At 42.4% G+C, this 14,336-nt stretch overlaps 1 protein-coding gene across 4 annotated transcripts in view; it reads left to right on the forward strand.

Annotated features, from left to right (window-relative positions):
* The window catches only part of LOC140463095 (acetyl-coenzyme A synthetase, cytoplasmic-like), a 76,869-nt gene that overhangs the window by 37,104 nt on the left and 25,429 nt on the right, over positions 1-14,336 (forward strand). For 2 of the 4 annotated variants that reach the window (XM_072556812.1, XM_072556811.1), the window contains exons 6-8: positions 7,038-7,113; positions 7,303-7,435; positions 7,892-7,936. In XM_072556812.1, coding sequence (XP_072412913.1) covers positions 7,038-7,113; positions 7,303-7,435; positions 7,892-7,936 — 254 coding nt within the window. The remainder of the gene's footprint in view (positions 1-7,037; positions 7,114-7,302; positions 7,436-7,891; positions 7,937-14,336) is intronic. The other 2 variants (XM_072556814.1, XM_072556813.1) reach the window with 1 other exon arrangement.

Below are 14,336 nucleotides of genomic sequence, written 5' to 3' on the forward strand. Positions count from 1 at the left end.
TTGCGAAACAGAGATTATTTGAGTATGCTGATAAACTGGAGAAGATATCTAGCATACTTGGCCAAAAAGAAGAATGGCACCCCCCCACCCCAATCTGTTACATCCACAAGAGAGAGTGCTGGTACTTTTACTTGCAATGCTAAAAAGATTAATGCAGCATTTAGAAAGTTTTTTATTTTTAGCTGTATCAGTCGGAGGGCTATGAGGATAGAATGATGAAAATTGAGTCCTTTTTTAAGACCATGGACCTTTCCGATATAAGCTCAGAGCAGGCGTCCTTTCAGGAAATACAGGAGGCGATGAGGCAGCTCCAGAGTGTAAAGTGCCCAGTCCAGATGGATTTCAAAGTGAGTTTTATAAGGAGTTTATAGACAACCTGGCTGGGCCATTCTTGGATATGTACAATTACTCATTCAGTCATGGCTGCCTCCCATCTTCTTTGAGAAAAGGAAATATTTCTCTTATTCTTAAGAAAGGAAAAGCCCCAGAAGATTGCACTTCTTACAGGCCCATATTACTGAACGTGGATTTTAAAATCCTGTTGAAAATGCTGGCGTTAAGGCTAGAGAGGGTATTGCCTTATATTGTCCAGGAGGACCAGACGTGTTTTATTGAAGGTTGTAGGTCTACCAACAATATTAGAAGAGTATTAAATATGATCCAAATATGTCAGCAAAGAGCGATCCCGGGTTTGGTATTCTCCCTGGATGCAGAGAAAGCATTTGGTCGGGTGGAGTGGGCATACCTTTTTTCCGTCATGGAACAGTTTGGTCTTGGAGAGGTTTTTATCAAATGGGTGGCAGTGCTGTATAGTGATCTGAAAGCAGCGGTCCTCACTTCTGATCTCAGATCAGATAGTTTTAGTGTTGGCAGAGGCAGCCATCAAGGGTGCCCCCTCTCGCCACTATTATTTACATTGGTGATCAAGCCACTGGCGGAAGCCATCCCGACAGATCCCGATATAACTGCCCCGGAGGTAGGGTCAGGTAGGCATAAAATCACCCTCTATGTGGATGACATCCTCTTTTTAACCGATCCAATGACATCTGTGCCCTACTTAATACAAGTGATTAATCTATTTGGTTTGTTTTCAGGGTATAGATTAATTTCATGAACCTGAGGGGCACCAGTATCCTTGGGGGGGGGAGGTTTGCTAGTGCTCTTGGGGGGGGGGGGGGGGGGGGTTAAACTAACTCTGCAGGGGCATGGGAACCCAGACTGTAGCTTTAGGGTGCAGGACCTGGAGTGTAGGGAGGTTAGGGATATGGCATCAATCTTAAAGGAGGGTGCCTGTAAACCGAAGAGTGGCTTGAAGTGTGTATACTTTAATGCCAGAAGTATACGAAATAAGGTAGGTGAACTTGCAACGTGGGTTGGTACCTGGGACTTCGATGTTGTGGCTATTACGGAGACATGGCTAGATCAGGGACAGGATTGGCTGTTGCAGGTTCCAGGGTTTAAATGTTTTAGTAGGGTCAGAGGTGGGGGTAAAAGAGGGGGGGGTGTGGCTTTGCTTGTCAAAGATAGTATTACAGCGGTGGAAAGGAAGATGGACAAAGATTTGCCATCTGAGGTAGTTTGGGTTGAGGTTAGGAATAGGAGAGGTGAGGTCACCCTGTTAGGAGTCTTTTACAGGCCTCCTAATAGTCCTAGAATCATTGAAGAAAGGATTGCGAAGATGATTCAGGAGAAGAGTGACAGTAATCGGGTGATTGTTATGGGAGACTTTAACTTTCCTGATATTGATTGGGAAAGCTATAGCTCAAGTTCGTTAGATGGGTCAGTGTTTGTGCAATGTGTGCAGGAGAGTTTCCTGACACAATATGTAGATAAGCCAACAAGAGGTGAGGCCATACTGGATTTGGTTCTGGGTAACGAACCAGGCCAGGTATTAGAACTAGAGGTAGGTGAGCACTTTGGGGACAGTGACCACAATTCGGTGATTTTTACTCTAGTGATGGAGAGGGATAAGTGTGTACTACAGGGCAAGAGTTATAGCTGGGGGCAGGGAAATTATGATGCGGTGAGGCATGACTTAGGATGTGTGGATTGGAAAAGTAGATTCCAAGGCAAGAGCGTAATTGATATGTGGAGCTTGTTCAAGGAGCAACTATTGAGTGTCCTTGATAAGTACATACCTATCAGGCAGGGAGGAAAGGGTCGTGTGAGGGAGCCGTGGTTTAATAAGGAATTGGAATCCCTTGTTAAATGGAAGAGGGCGGCCTTTGTAAAGATGAGGCGTGAAGGTTCAATAGGGGCGATTGAGAGTTATAAGGTAGCCCGGAAGGACTTGAAGAGAGAGCTAAGAGCAGCAAGGAGGGGACATGAAAGGTCCTTAGTTGGTAGGATTAGGGAAAACCCTAAGGTTTTCTATAGGTATGTTAGGAATAAAAGAATGACTAGGGTAGGAATAGGTCCAATCAAGGATAGTAATGGGAAGTTGCGTGTGGAGGCTGAAGAGATTGGGGAGGCACTGAATGAATACTTTTCGTCAGTATTCACTCAGGAACAGGACATTGTTGTCGATATGAATACTGAGGCACGAATAAGTAGAATGGATGGCTTTGAGATATGTAGAGAAGAGGTGTTGGAAATTCTGGCAAGGGTGAAAATAGATAAGTCCCCTGGGCCTGATGGCATTTATCCTAGGATTCTCTGGGAAGCAAGGGAGGAGATTGCAGAGCCATTGGCCTTGATTTTTGTGTCCTCTTTGTCTACAGGAGTAGTGCCAGAGGACTGGAGGCTAGCAAACGTGGTTCCCTTGTTCAAGAAGGGGAGTAGGGATAATCCTAGTAACTATAGGCCAGTGAGTCTCACTTCTGTTGTGGGCAAAGTCTTAGAGAGAATTGTAAGGGATAGGATTTATGCACATCTGGATAAGAATAATGTGATCAAGGATAGTCAGCATGGTTTTGTGAAGGGCAGGTCATGCCTCACAAACCTTATTGAATTCTTTGAGAAGGTGACTAAGGAGGTAGATGAGGGGAAAGCGGTAGATGTGGTATATATGGATTTTAGTAAGGCGTTTGATAAGGTCCCCCATGGTAGGCTACTGCAGAAAATACAGAGATATGGCATTGAGGGTGAGTTGGAGGTTTGGATTAGGAATTGGCTGGCTGGAAGAAGACAGAGGGTAGTAGTTGATGGCAAAGGTTCATCTTGGAGTGCCGTCACTAGCGGTGTTCCGCAAGGATCTGTTTTGGGACCATTGCTGTTTGTCATTTTTATAAATGACCTGGAGGAAGGGTTAGAAGGTTGGGTGAGCAAGTTTGCGGATGATACGAAAGTCGGAGGAGTTGCAGACAGTGAGGAAGGATGTGGCAGGTTACAGCGGGATATAGATAAGTTGCAGAGCTGGGCAGAAAGGTGGCAAATGGAGTTCAATGTAGGTAAGTGTGAGGTGATTCACTTTGGTAAGAGTAACAAAAAGATGGGGTACTGGGCTAATGGTCGGATACTTGGTAGTGTGGAAGAGCAGAGGGATCTTGGTGTCCATGTACACAGATCTCTGAAAGTTGCCACCCAGGTAAATAGTGCAGTGAAGAAGGCATATGGCGTACTGGCTTTTATTGGTAGAGGAATTGAGTTCCGGAGTCCTGAGGTCATGCTGCAGTTGTATAAGACTCTGGTGCGGCCTCATCTGGAATATTGTGTGCAGTTTTGGTCGCCATACTATTAGGAAGGATGTGGAGGCACTGGAACGGGTGTAGAGGAAGTTTACCAGGATGTTGCCTGGTATGGTAGGAAGATCCTATGAGGAAAGGCTGAGGCACTTGGGGTTGTTTTCATTGGAGAAAAGAAGGTTTAGGGGTGACTTGATAGAGGTGTACAAGATGATTAGGGGGTTAGATAGGGTTGACAGTGAGAACCTTTTTCCACGTATGGAGTCAGCTATTACAAGGGGGCATAGCTTTAAATTAAGGGGGGGTATATATAGGACTGATGTTAGGGGTAGGTTCTTCACTCAGTGAGTCGTAAGTTCATGGAATGCCCTGCCAGTAGCAGTGGTGGACTCTCCCTCTTTATGGGTATTTAAGCGGGCATTGGATAGGTATATGGAAGATAGTGGGTTAGTGTAGGTTAGGTGGGCTTTGATCGGCGCAACATCGAGGGCCGAAGGGCCTGTACTGCGCTGTATTCTTCTATGTTCTATGAAATCAGAGGCCATGCCTGTGGGGGATTTTACAAGTATATCCAATTTTGGGGATGGAACCCATTCCCCGTCTGGTGGTCACAGGGAGGTTTTTTGTAGTTAGGCATTTTTAATGCCCTGGTTTTCGATCAATTATATAAAGCCAGTTATGGGCAGTTGCTAGAGAATGTAAGGCAGGACCTTTGGCGCTGGGAAGATCTTAACCAACCAAGATATCGGAAGATGAATGTTCTTCCTTGCTTATTATATCCCATGAGAATGCTCCCTTTGATGCTGCTAAGGCAAGCACTGAGCAGGCTTTACAGCTGGCTTGGATCTTTTACTTGGCATCATAGGCTGCCTTTTATTAAGCTGGATAAATTGCAGCTTCCGCAAGAGCCAGGATGGGTGTCTAGATTTTCCAGACTTTAGGAAATACCAATTGAGTTCCTTACTATCCTATGTGGCTGAATGGGCCTGTCAGGATCCATGATCAACCTGGCTAGACATTGTGGCCTCCCAGACAAAATGCCCCCTCATTAATTTGTTGTTTATGGAAAAGATGAGAACTGTTATGGATCACTGTAAAAACCCAATTGTCCTAAATACAGTTAAAGCACGGACGATGATGTGGCAGGGCGAGGGCAATTTACAAAAAAGCTTCCCCTTTCACTCCCATAATGGGAATGTCGGAATTTCAGCCGGGTTCGATGGACTCTGGCTTTAAGCTCTGGGAGACCAGAGGAATCTCCTGTTTGGGAGATCTATTTAATGGGGGTGTCACAATGTCCTTCAAACAGCTGAGTCAGAAGTTTGAGCTACTTAGGAGAGATCTCTTTCCTTACTTCCAGGTTAGAAACTTGGTATTAAAAAAAGACTACATTGATGGTTAACCCCTACCAGTCGGACGTGGAGAGGAGAGTGCTCCAGTCTACGGACGCCCTTTCAGTTAGCATTCTCTATCACTTGTTAGGTAGTAATGTCTTGAAGGACATTGAAAGGTTATATAAAACCTGGACTCAAGAATTGGGGATGGAAATCTCCTCCGAGATGTGGGAGGATATTTGGGAAAATGTTAGGAAGATCTTGATTTGTAATAGGATCCAGGCTATTTGACTGAAGGTACTTCATAGGGCTCATCTGGTACCAGAACAGCTTGCGAAATTTAAGACAGGAGTGTCCCCAGTGTGCTCTAAGTATAAAATGGAGGTTGGTACTCTTACTCACTGCTTGTGGTCATGCCACAAGCTCTGCAGGTATTGGGATGATATTGTGAGTGTTTTGGCAAAGGTTTTGGGAACTGAGGTTAAGTTGGATCCGGTGTCTGTCCTTTTGGGTCTTCCAAATCTTCCCTCTTTGGATGTGCATGGGAAGAAATTGTTTAATATTCTTTCTTTCTGCGCAAGAAAGAAGGTTCTAATGAGCTGGGTGTCGGAGAAACCCCCAGGACTCATGAGTTAGCGTAGGATTGTCATGGAACACATCCCCCTGGACTTCCTTACGAGTATGGTGCACCAGAAAACGAAATTGTGTTACAGAACATGGCTGCCCTTTTTGAATTCTATTGATGCAACATATCAGCTATAATATTCAGGGCCTTTGTGTAGCTGTGAAAGATGTGTTTGTCGGTCTGGAGGTCCCTGGAGGGGGGGAAGAATCCCAAACAAATACGGGTTTACTTACTATTGTTCTCAATGGTGGGGAGCTTCAATGAGATTGTGCTGACTGCAGTAATTTCATAGTAATTTCATTGAATATGATTTAAGTACCTTGTCATAACTCGGTTTAATTTTATTTCTTTCTCCTTGGTTATTTATTGAATTATAGTTAGTTCTTTTGCTTTTTTTTGTGTTTCGGTAGTCTGGAATAGAGTAGTAGTTTGGTTTCTGTTATTGTTATTTTGTTATAAAGTTGTCATACTATTTTGTACTGGTTTTGTAATTTTGTAAACCTAAAACCTTTTTTTTCAATAAAAACTAATGAAATTCTGGCCTTGATTCTGATCCTCTGGATCTAGGAGTAAATGATTTTCTGCAGTATGCAAAACCTGATTTGACAATAGTTGTACTGTGTTCAGTTCTGGGCATCCCACTATAGCAAGGGCATCTTGGCCTTGGAGCAACTGTGGCCGAGATCTACTGGATGCTGCTATTATTAAATTAGGAGAGGTTGCAGCCATCTAGGGTTTATGTTCTGGAATTTAGAATATTAAGAGGTTATTTGATCAAATGATTAGATGGACTACAGAGGTCAATTCACTGCCAGCTTCCCAAGGGTATTTGGGAAGGGCAAACATTATGACCTTGCCAGTGATATTTATAGCCTGTGAGAAAATGTGGGGGAGAAAAAGAAGACATCTTATCAAGGAGAATAGATGAATGGTGAAAAAAAAATTACTTCTGCATTTTGGGACATAGAGTCAACCCATGCAGGATTTATATTAGAAAATACTCCTTCATTTGAAGATTGCTAGAAATTTGAAGCTATCTGCAGTTGACAACAGATGAGTCTTGGTAAATTTGTTAATTATAAACCTGAAATTTGAAAGTTTTTTTTGTTCACCAAAAATATTGAGGAATGTCAGGAAAATTGGTGGATTATATGAAGGTTGGTAACGACAAGTCATGATCTAATTGAATATCAGAGTAATTGCTAAATGCCCTAGACCGATTCTTGCTTTTGAGTATTGTTCTTTTTTTCTGGGCTTCATTACATTTTAAAGCTGCTTGTGCAGGGCATCTTTTGATAGATTATGCGAAAGGGGTTAAGTAGGACTGGTCTCATCAGGCATATTCAGTGGGTGACTATATTCCTTTCTGGCTGATTTACACGTGGTTTACAATGCACTAAAAAAGTATCACCATCAGAAGTAAATATTGAACTTATTTTGCTTATCTTTTCTCAGATGGATTTTATAGAGGGGATAAACACATAAACTTGAAACAGATAGTGGATGAAGCACTCAAGAAGTGCAAAGAGAGGTGTGTATTTGTAATACTTCCAGTAGGTGACCTTCAAAATCTCATACTTTTTACATCATCTGAATCAAAAGGTTGATATAAATTTTTCATGTCTGTGACGTTTTGTTCCTTTCTCTTAAAATAAACAATATAAATAAATTTCATGTGTTGTGGACGTTGCTCCTGACTGTGAAGTAATTTTCTTTGAAGGAACTTCCCTGTTGGAAAATGCATTGTTGTAAAGCACTTGGGAGGTACAGAAGCTGCAGAAGGAGCTTGTGCAAATAAAGCTTCAACTGATGCACAGTCACCACCTGCAAAACGATCCTGTTACAACGTCCAGGTGAGAAAAAGCAGAAAGATTTTTAACCAGCATTGCAAGCTAGGATAACATGTACTGTGCTGAGATTTTCTTTGCCCTTTTTGGAATTCCTTCATTCAATTTGCCCAGGTCTGCACAATACAGTATTATATTGCTTGTTTCTCAATCCACTGTTCATGATTGACATTTCACTATTTTACATGCCAACATTTGTGAGAATTTATTTTAGTTCCTACGATTGTGAGCAGCAGAAGTTGATTTTTTTTTTCCACAAGCATTGTGTATTCTTAACTGCAGATATATCACTAATATTAAAAATGAAAATGACTAGTCCGTTTCCTGCTGAGAATTACATTGGAATTTATGTGCAATATTGTTGGATGGTAGAGTATTTGACATGGTTACAAAAACATAAAGCTGTCAAAAGGAAAAGCTGTTGCAAAAATGTTGTTTCTTTCATCTATGAACTTTCTACAGGATAAGGACAATGTGAAAGCAAAGAATGTTCATCATAAAATAAAGGTATTTTAGTCTTGATGTAGCTGCACAATTAGCTTTGCTATGTGTTTTTCTGCTCTCCCACTCTGCCCTAGTTTATTAACATCATTTGTGGAACTGTATCGCAACATAACAGCTGCTATGTCCTTTGTCTACTGACGACTGTTGTAGTTGTAGGCACACTTCTAAGATTGTCCTGTTCTGCACATTTTGAACAACTTTACTGATTTGTAAAAGTCTGAAAATTAGAGATTTGATAGAATTCAAATGCTTGTGGATTTCTCTATTCTTTTTCCCCTAACTCCCTGAAGATTTAGTAAACAAATCAAAATTGGGCAAGGATTGGTTACAACCCTGTTTCAGTCTCCTTCTCATGCAACTGATGCTGCACAAATGGGTTGTTATTGCGAAACTTCAAATTAGCCTATAAAAATTCCAATTCCTGATTTATAGTGAAAAAGACAATGTAAAGAATGCTGAGTCATTTGTATTATTCATTCATAAGAGTGATTGGTCTCCATAATCATTTCAGACGTAATCTCAACTTGAAGCACAGGTCACTTTTTTTTACAGATCTGCCTTGAGAAGGGAATTATGTGGCATAGCCTACCACTTAAGAACTTTGCTATTGCCTCTTCTATGCCATGAAGTTACACCTCCCCAGACTTAAAACACCAAAGCTCTTTGTTAGTCTTCAGTGCTCTCTTCTCTGTGGTAGTTGTTGTACATACTAGTAACAAATATTCTTAAATTACTTCATTTGGATTTCCTCGTCCTCGTATTTCCCAACATTTCACCTTCAGTTGGTATGTTGAAGCTCTAGTTTAGAGTGCTATCCATTTATCTTCTGTTGTTTAGGTGAAATTGGAGATTTATCATAGAATCCCTACAGTGTGGAAACAGGCCATTCAGCCCAAGTCCACACGAACCTTTCGAAGAGTAACCCATCCAGACAGATTTCCTACCTTTCCCCTGATTAATGCACCTAACCTACACATCCTGAACACTATATGGGGAGTTTGCCATTGACAATTCACCTCACCTTGCACATCTTTGGACTGTAGGAGGAAACTGGAGCACCCTGAGGAAACTCATGCAGGAACGAGGAGAATGTGCAAACTCCACACAGACAGTCGCCCGAGGCTGAAATAGTTGTTCCATTTTCATATACCATTTATGCAGCCAGATGTCAATGTTTTCAATGAACCTATTTTTAGATTAGATTCCCTACAGTTTGGAAACAGGCCCTTCGGCCCAACCAGTCCACACCGACCCTCCAAAGAGTAACCCACACAGACCCATTTCCCTCTGTCTAATGCACCTAACACTATGGGCAATTTAGCATGGCCAATTCACCTGACCTGCACATCTTTGGACTGTGGGAGGAAACTGGAGCACCCGGCAGAAAATCACACAGGGAGAATGTGCAAAGTCCACGTAGACAGTCGCCCGAGGCTGGAATTGAACCTAGAACTCTGGTGCTGTGAGGCAGCAGTGCTAACCACTGAGCTACCGTACCGCCCTATCAAATGCAAGTTTTTGAAACTCATTTGAAATACCCCATGTCCAGATTGAGATATTGGAAAATGATCTGCAAAGACATGATAGCTTTCACCAACACAGCCAGCTCAGCTTGCAAGTAATTCTGTCCTCAGTCTGAATCTTAAGTACATTTAATGCTTGTAGTATTTTAATAAATGGAAAACACTAAAGTAGTGTTGACACGGAGTTCTGAGCAGTAAGTGTTATGAATAAAGTATTGGCTTTTGAGAAGCTGCAGGTAGGTTTACTAGAATGATACTTGGTCTCGAAGGATTAAACTATAAAGAGAAATTATACAACCAAGGATTATGTTTTATGGAATTTAGAAGTTAGGGAATTGATTTGGTCAGAGTATTTGAAGATATTAAGGAGAATTGATAAGGCAGATAAAGAAAAACTATTTTCATTGATTGTAAAGTCTAGAACAAAGGGTGTAATCAGAAAACAATAGAGCTAGACATTTCAGGAATGAGGTTGGGAAAAATCTTTTGCACACAGTGGCTGATAAAAGATTGAACCATTCCTCTAAGTGTCATTCAATGTTGGATTAATTGCAGATTTTAAGTCAGGGATTGATAAATTCTTGTTATGCAAAGCTTTTAAGGGATCTGGAAAGAGAAAGAGAATATTGAGCTGGCTGAAATGATCTAATTGAATGGTAGAATAGGCTCAGTAGGGTACTCCTAGAGCATAGAACATTACGGCGCAGTACAGGCCTTTCGGCCCTCAATGTTGCACCAACCTGTGAAATTAGTCTGAAGCCCATTTAACCTATACTGTTCCATTTTCATCCATATGCCAATCCAATGACCATTTAAATACCCTTAAAGTTGGCAAATCTACTTCTGTTGCAGGCAGTGTGTTCCACACCCCACTACACTTTGATTTAAGAAACTATGTCTCGCATCTGTCCTATGTCTATCACCCCTCAATTTAAAGCTATGTCGTCTCGTGCTAGCTATCGCCATCTGAGGAAAAAGGCTCTCACTATCCACCCTATCTAACTTTCTGATTATCTTATGTGTATCAATTAAGTCACCTCTCAACCACCTTCTCTCTAACGAAAACAGCCTAAAGTCCTCACTTTTTCCTTGTAAGACCTTCCCACCATACCAGGCAACATACTAGTTAATCATCTCTGAACCCTTTCCAAAGCTTCCACATCCTTCCAGTAATGCGGTGACCAGAACTCTTAAGTGCGGCTGCACGAGTTTTGTACAGCTACAGCATAACCTCATGGTTCCGAAACTCGATCCCTCTACCAATAAAAACAACCCTTATCAACCTGGGTGGCAACTTTCAGAGATCTATGCACATGGACACAGAGATCTACACTACCAAGAATCTTACCATTAACCCACAACTCTCTCTTCCTGTTACTCTTTCCAAAGTGAATCACCTCACACTTTTCCACATTTAACTCCATTTGCCACCTCTCAGCCCAGCTCTGCAGCTTATCTATGTCCCTCTGTAACCTACAACATCCTTTGGCACTATCCACAACTGTACCGATCTTCATGTTGTCCGCAAATGTACTAACCCATCCTTCTATACCCTCATCCAGGTCATTAATAAATATGACAGAGCAATGGACCCAAAACAGATCCTTTCAGTACATCACGAGTAACTGAACTCCAGGATGAATATTTCCCATCAACCACCACCCTCTGTCTTCTTTCAGCTAACCAATTTCTGATCCAAACCGCTAAATCGCCCTCAATCCCATGCTTCTGTATTTTGTGCAATAGCCTACCATGGAGAACCTTCTCAAACACCTTATTAAAATCCATATACACCACATCAACCGCTTTACCCTCATCCACCTATTTGGTCACCTTCTCAAAGAACTCAGTAAGGTTTGTGAGGCACGACCTACCCTTCACAAAACCGTGTTGATTATCCCTAATCAATTTTATTCCTTTCTAGATTATTATAAATCCTATTTCTTATAACCTTTTCCAACACTTTACCCACAACTGAAGTAAGGCTCACTGGTTTATAATTACCACTGGTTTATAATTGCCAGGGTTGTCTTCTGGCACTATTCCTGTAGACAATGATGACATAAAGATTGAAGCCAAGGCCCTGGCTTCCCAGAGAATCCTAGGATAAATCCCATCAGGCCCAGGGGACTTATCTATTTTCACACTTTCCAGAATTGCTAACACCACCTCCTTATGAACCTCCATTCCATCTAGTCTAGTAATCTGTATCTCTGTATTGTCCTTGACAACATTGTCTTTTTCCAGTGTAAATACTAACGAAAAGTATTCATTTAGCACTTCCCCTATCTCCTCTGATTCCATGCATAACTTCCCACTACTCTCCTTAATTGGGCCTAATCTTACTCTAGTCATTCTTTTATTCCTCATATACCTATAGAAAGCCTTAGGGTTTTCCTTGATCCTCTCTAAAAATCAATTCTCAAGTACCCTCCTGGCTCTTCTTAGCTCTCTCTTTAGGTCTTTTCTGACTAACTTGTAACTCTCAAGTGCCCTAACTGAGCCTCCACGTCTCATCCTAACATAAGCCTTCTTCATCCTCCTCTTGACAAGAGATTCAACTTCCTTAGTAAACCACGGCTCCCGTGCTCAACAACTTCCTCCCTGCCAGACAGGTACATACTTATCAAGGAATAAGCTCCACGTTTCAATTGTGCCTATCCCCTGCAGTTTCCTTCCCCATCCTATGCATCCTAAATCTTGTCTAATCACATCATAATTGCCTTTCTCCCAGCTATAACTCTTGCCCTGTGGTATATACCTATTCCCTTCCATCACTAAAGTAAACATAACTGAATTGTGGTCACTTTCACCAAAGTGCTCATCTATCTGTAAATCTACTGGGCAAGGTTCATTACCCAGTACCAAATCTAATGTGGCCTCGCCCCTTGTTGGCCTGTCTACATACTGTCAGGAAACATTCCTGCACACATTGGACAAAAACTGACCCATCTAAAGTTCTCGAACTATAGTATTCCCAGTCAACATTTGGAAAGTTAAAGATCCCAAAACAACTACCCTGTCACTCACTCTCCTATGGCGGATCATCTTTGCTATACTATCCTCTATTCAGATGCCTATAGAAAACTCCCAACAGGGTGACATCTCCTCCTTTCCTGTTTCTAACTTTAGCCCATACAATCTCTGTAGAAGAGTCCTCAAACGTCCTTTCTGCAACCGTAACACTGTCCTTGACTAACAGTACCACCAACCACCACCACCACCTCTTCTCCCCCACCCCCACCAAACCATTTTCTCTGTTCGTACTGAAACATCTAAATCCTGGAACCTCCAATAACCATTCCCATTCCTGCTCTATCCTCTCTGAAATGACCACAATGTCAAAATCCCAGATACCAATCCATACTACAAATTCACCCATCTTATTCTGGATGCTCCTGGCGTTGAAGTAGCATCAAACCAACTCCTTGCTTGCTGGTGCCTTCTTGCGACCTTGAAACCTTTATTTCCGACCTCACTACTCTCAACCCCTCATACGCTCAAACTACAATTTTTACATTCCCATCCCACTGCTGAATTAGTTTAAACCCAATCAAAGAGCATTAGCAAATTTCCCCTGCAGGATTATGGTACCCCTCTGGTTCAGATGAAGACCATCCTATTTTTAAAGAAATAGCTCCAATTATCCAGGAATCCAAAACTCTCCCCCCGCATCATGTACCCATGTGTTCAACTCCTCTCTCTCCTTATTTCTCACCTTGCTAGCACATGGCATGGGCAACAAACCAGCGATAACAGCTGTTTGTTCTAGCTCTAAGCTTCCACCCTAGCTCCTTGTATTTCTGCCTTAAATCCCCATCTCTCTTCCTTACCTATGTTGTTGGTGCCTCCGAATTGGTGCTGCTCCCCCTCTCCTTACCCCTCCACGATCCCCAAAACATGATCAGAAATATAATGAACCCTGGGAGACAACACACCAACCATGAGTCTCTCTTGTTCCCAGAGAGCCTCCTATCTGTCCCCCAATGCTCTGCTCTTCTTCTCCCTTCCCTTCTGAGCATAAGGGACAGACTCTGTGCCAGAGACCTGTGCCCATTGCTTACCCTAGCAAGTCATTCCCCCCCCCCCCCCCACCCCTCACCCCACAGTATCCAAATTTGGATACTTGTTTTTGAGGGAAATGGCCACAGGGGATACTGGTACTGCCTGTTGGTTCCCTTTCCATCTCCTGACAGTAACCCATCTGCCTTCTTCTTTTACCTGAGGTGTGACTACTTCCCTGTATCTCCTCTCAATAAGCCCCTCTGCCTCCCATCCCAAATGATCCAAAGTTCATCCAGCTCCAGTTCCCTAATGTGGTTTTTGAGGAGCTGGAGTTGGGTGCACTTCCCACAGATGCAGTCAGCAGGGACACTAGTGGTGACTCTTACCTCCCACATTCTGCAGGAGGACCACTCAACTGCGCTAACCTCCATTCGCACTGTTCAAAATTCCCAAATTTCCTGCCTCCTATTTTCCTGTGTTTGTACTTCTCTTTCACAATAAATAAAATATATTTAAGTGACTTTGACCCCCATTTCTTACAGGTGTGGGAAGTAATGCACTTTCAAAGTTTGAGAAACCGAGGAGACCTGATTTTCCTCACATTCTGCCTCCTCCGATTGCAGTACCTGTTCAGTTTTTGTCTTCCTTTCCTGGCTGTATTGAGAGAATAGCAGGCTGTCCAGCAACAGCTTGGAATTAAAGGTTAAGAGGGACAGTGGAGATATCAGTGGCTGAGGGGAGTGGGGGAAAAGAGAAGGTCATATGTGGAGAGCAGAGACTACAGACTTAAGGGAACGGAGGGAGAGATTAGAAACTGAGGCTTGGTGGAGAGAGATCAAAGGTAAGAAGCTAGTTAAGGGGAGAGATGTTGGAGA

Source organism: Chiloscyllium punctatum, chromosome 37 (genome assembly GCF_047496795.1).
Source record: "Chiloscyllium punctatum isolate Juve2018m chromosome 37, sChiPun1.3, whole genome shotgun sequence".
In the NCBI taxonomy this organism is placed as follows: domain Eukaryota; kingdom Metazoa; phylum Chordata; class Chondrichthyes; order Orectolobiformes; family Hemiscylliidae; genus Chiloscyllium; species Chiloscyllium punctatum.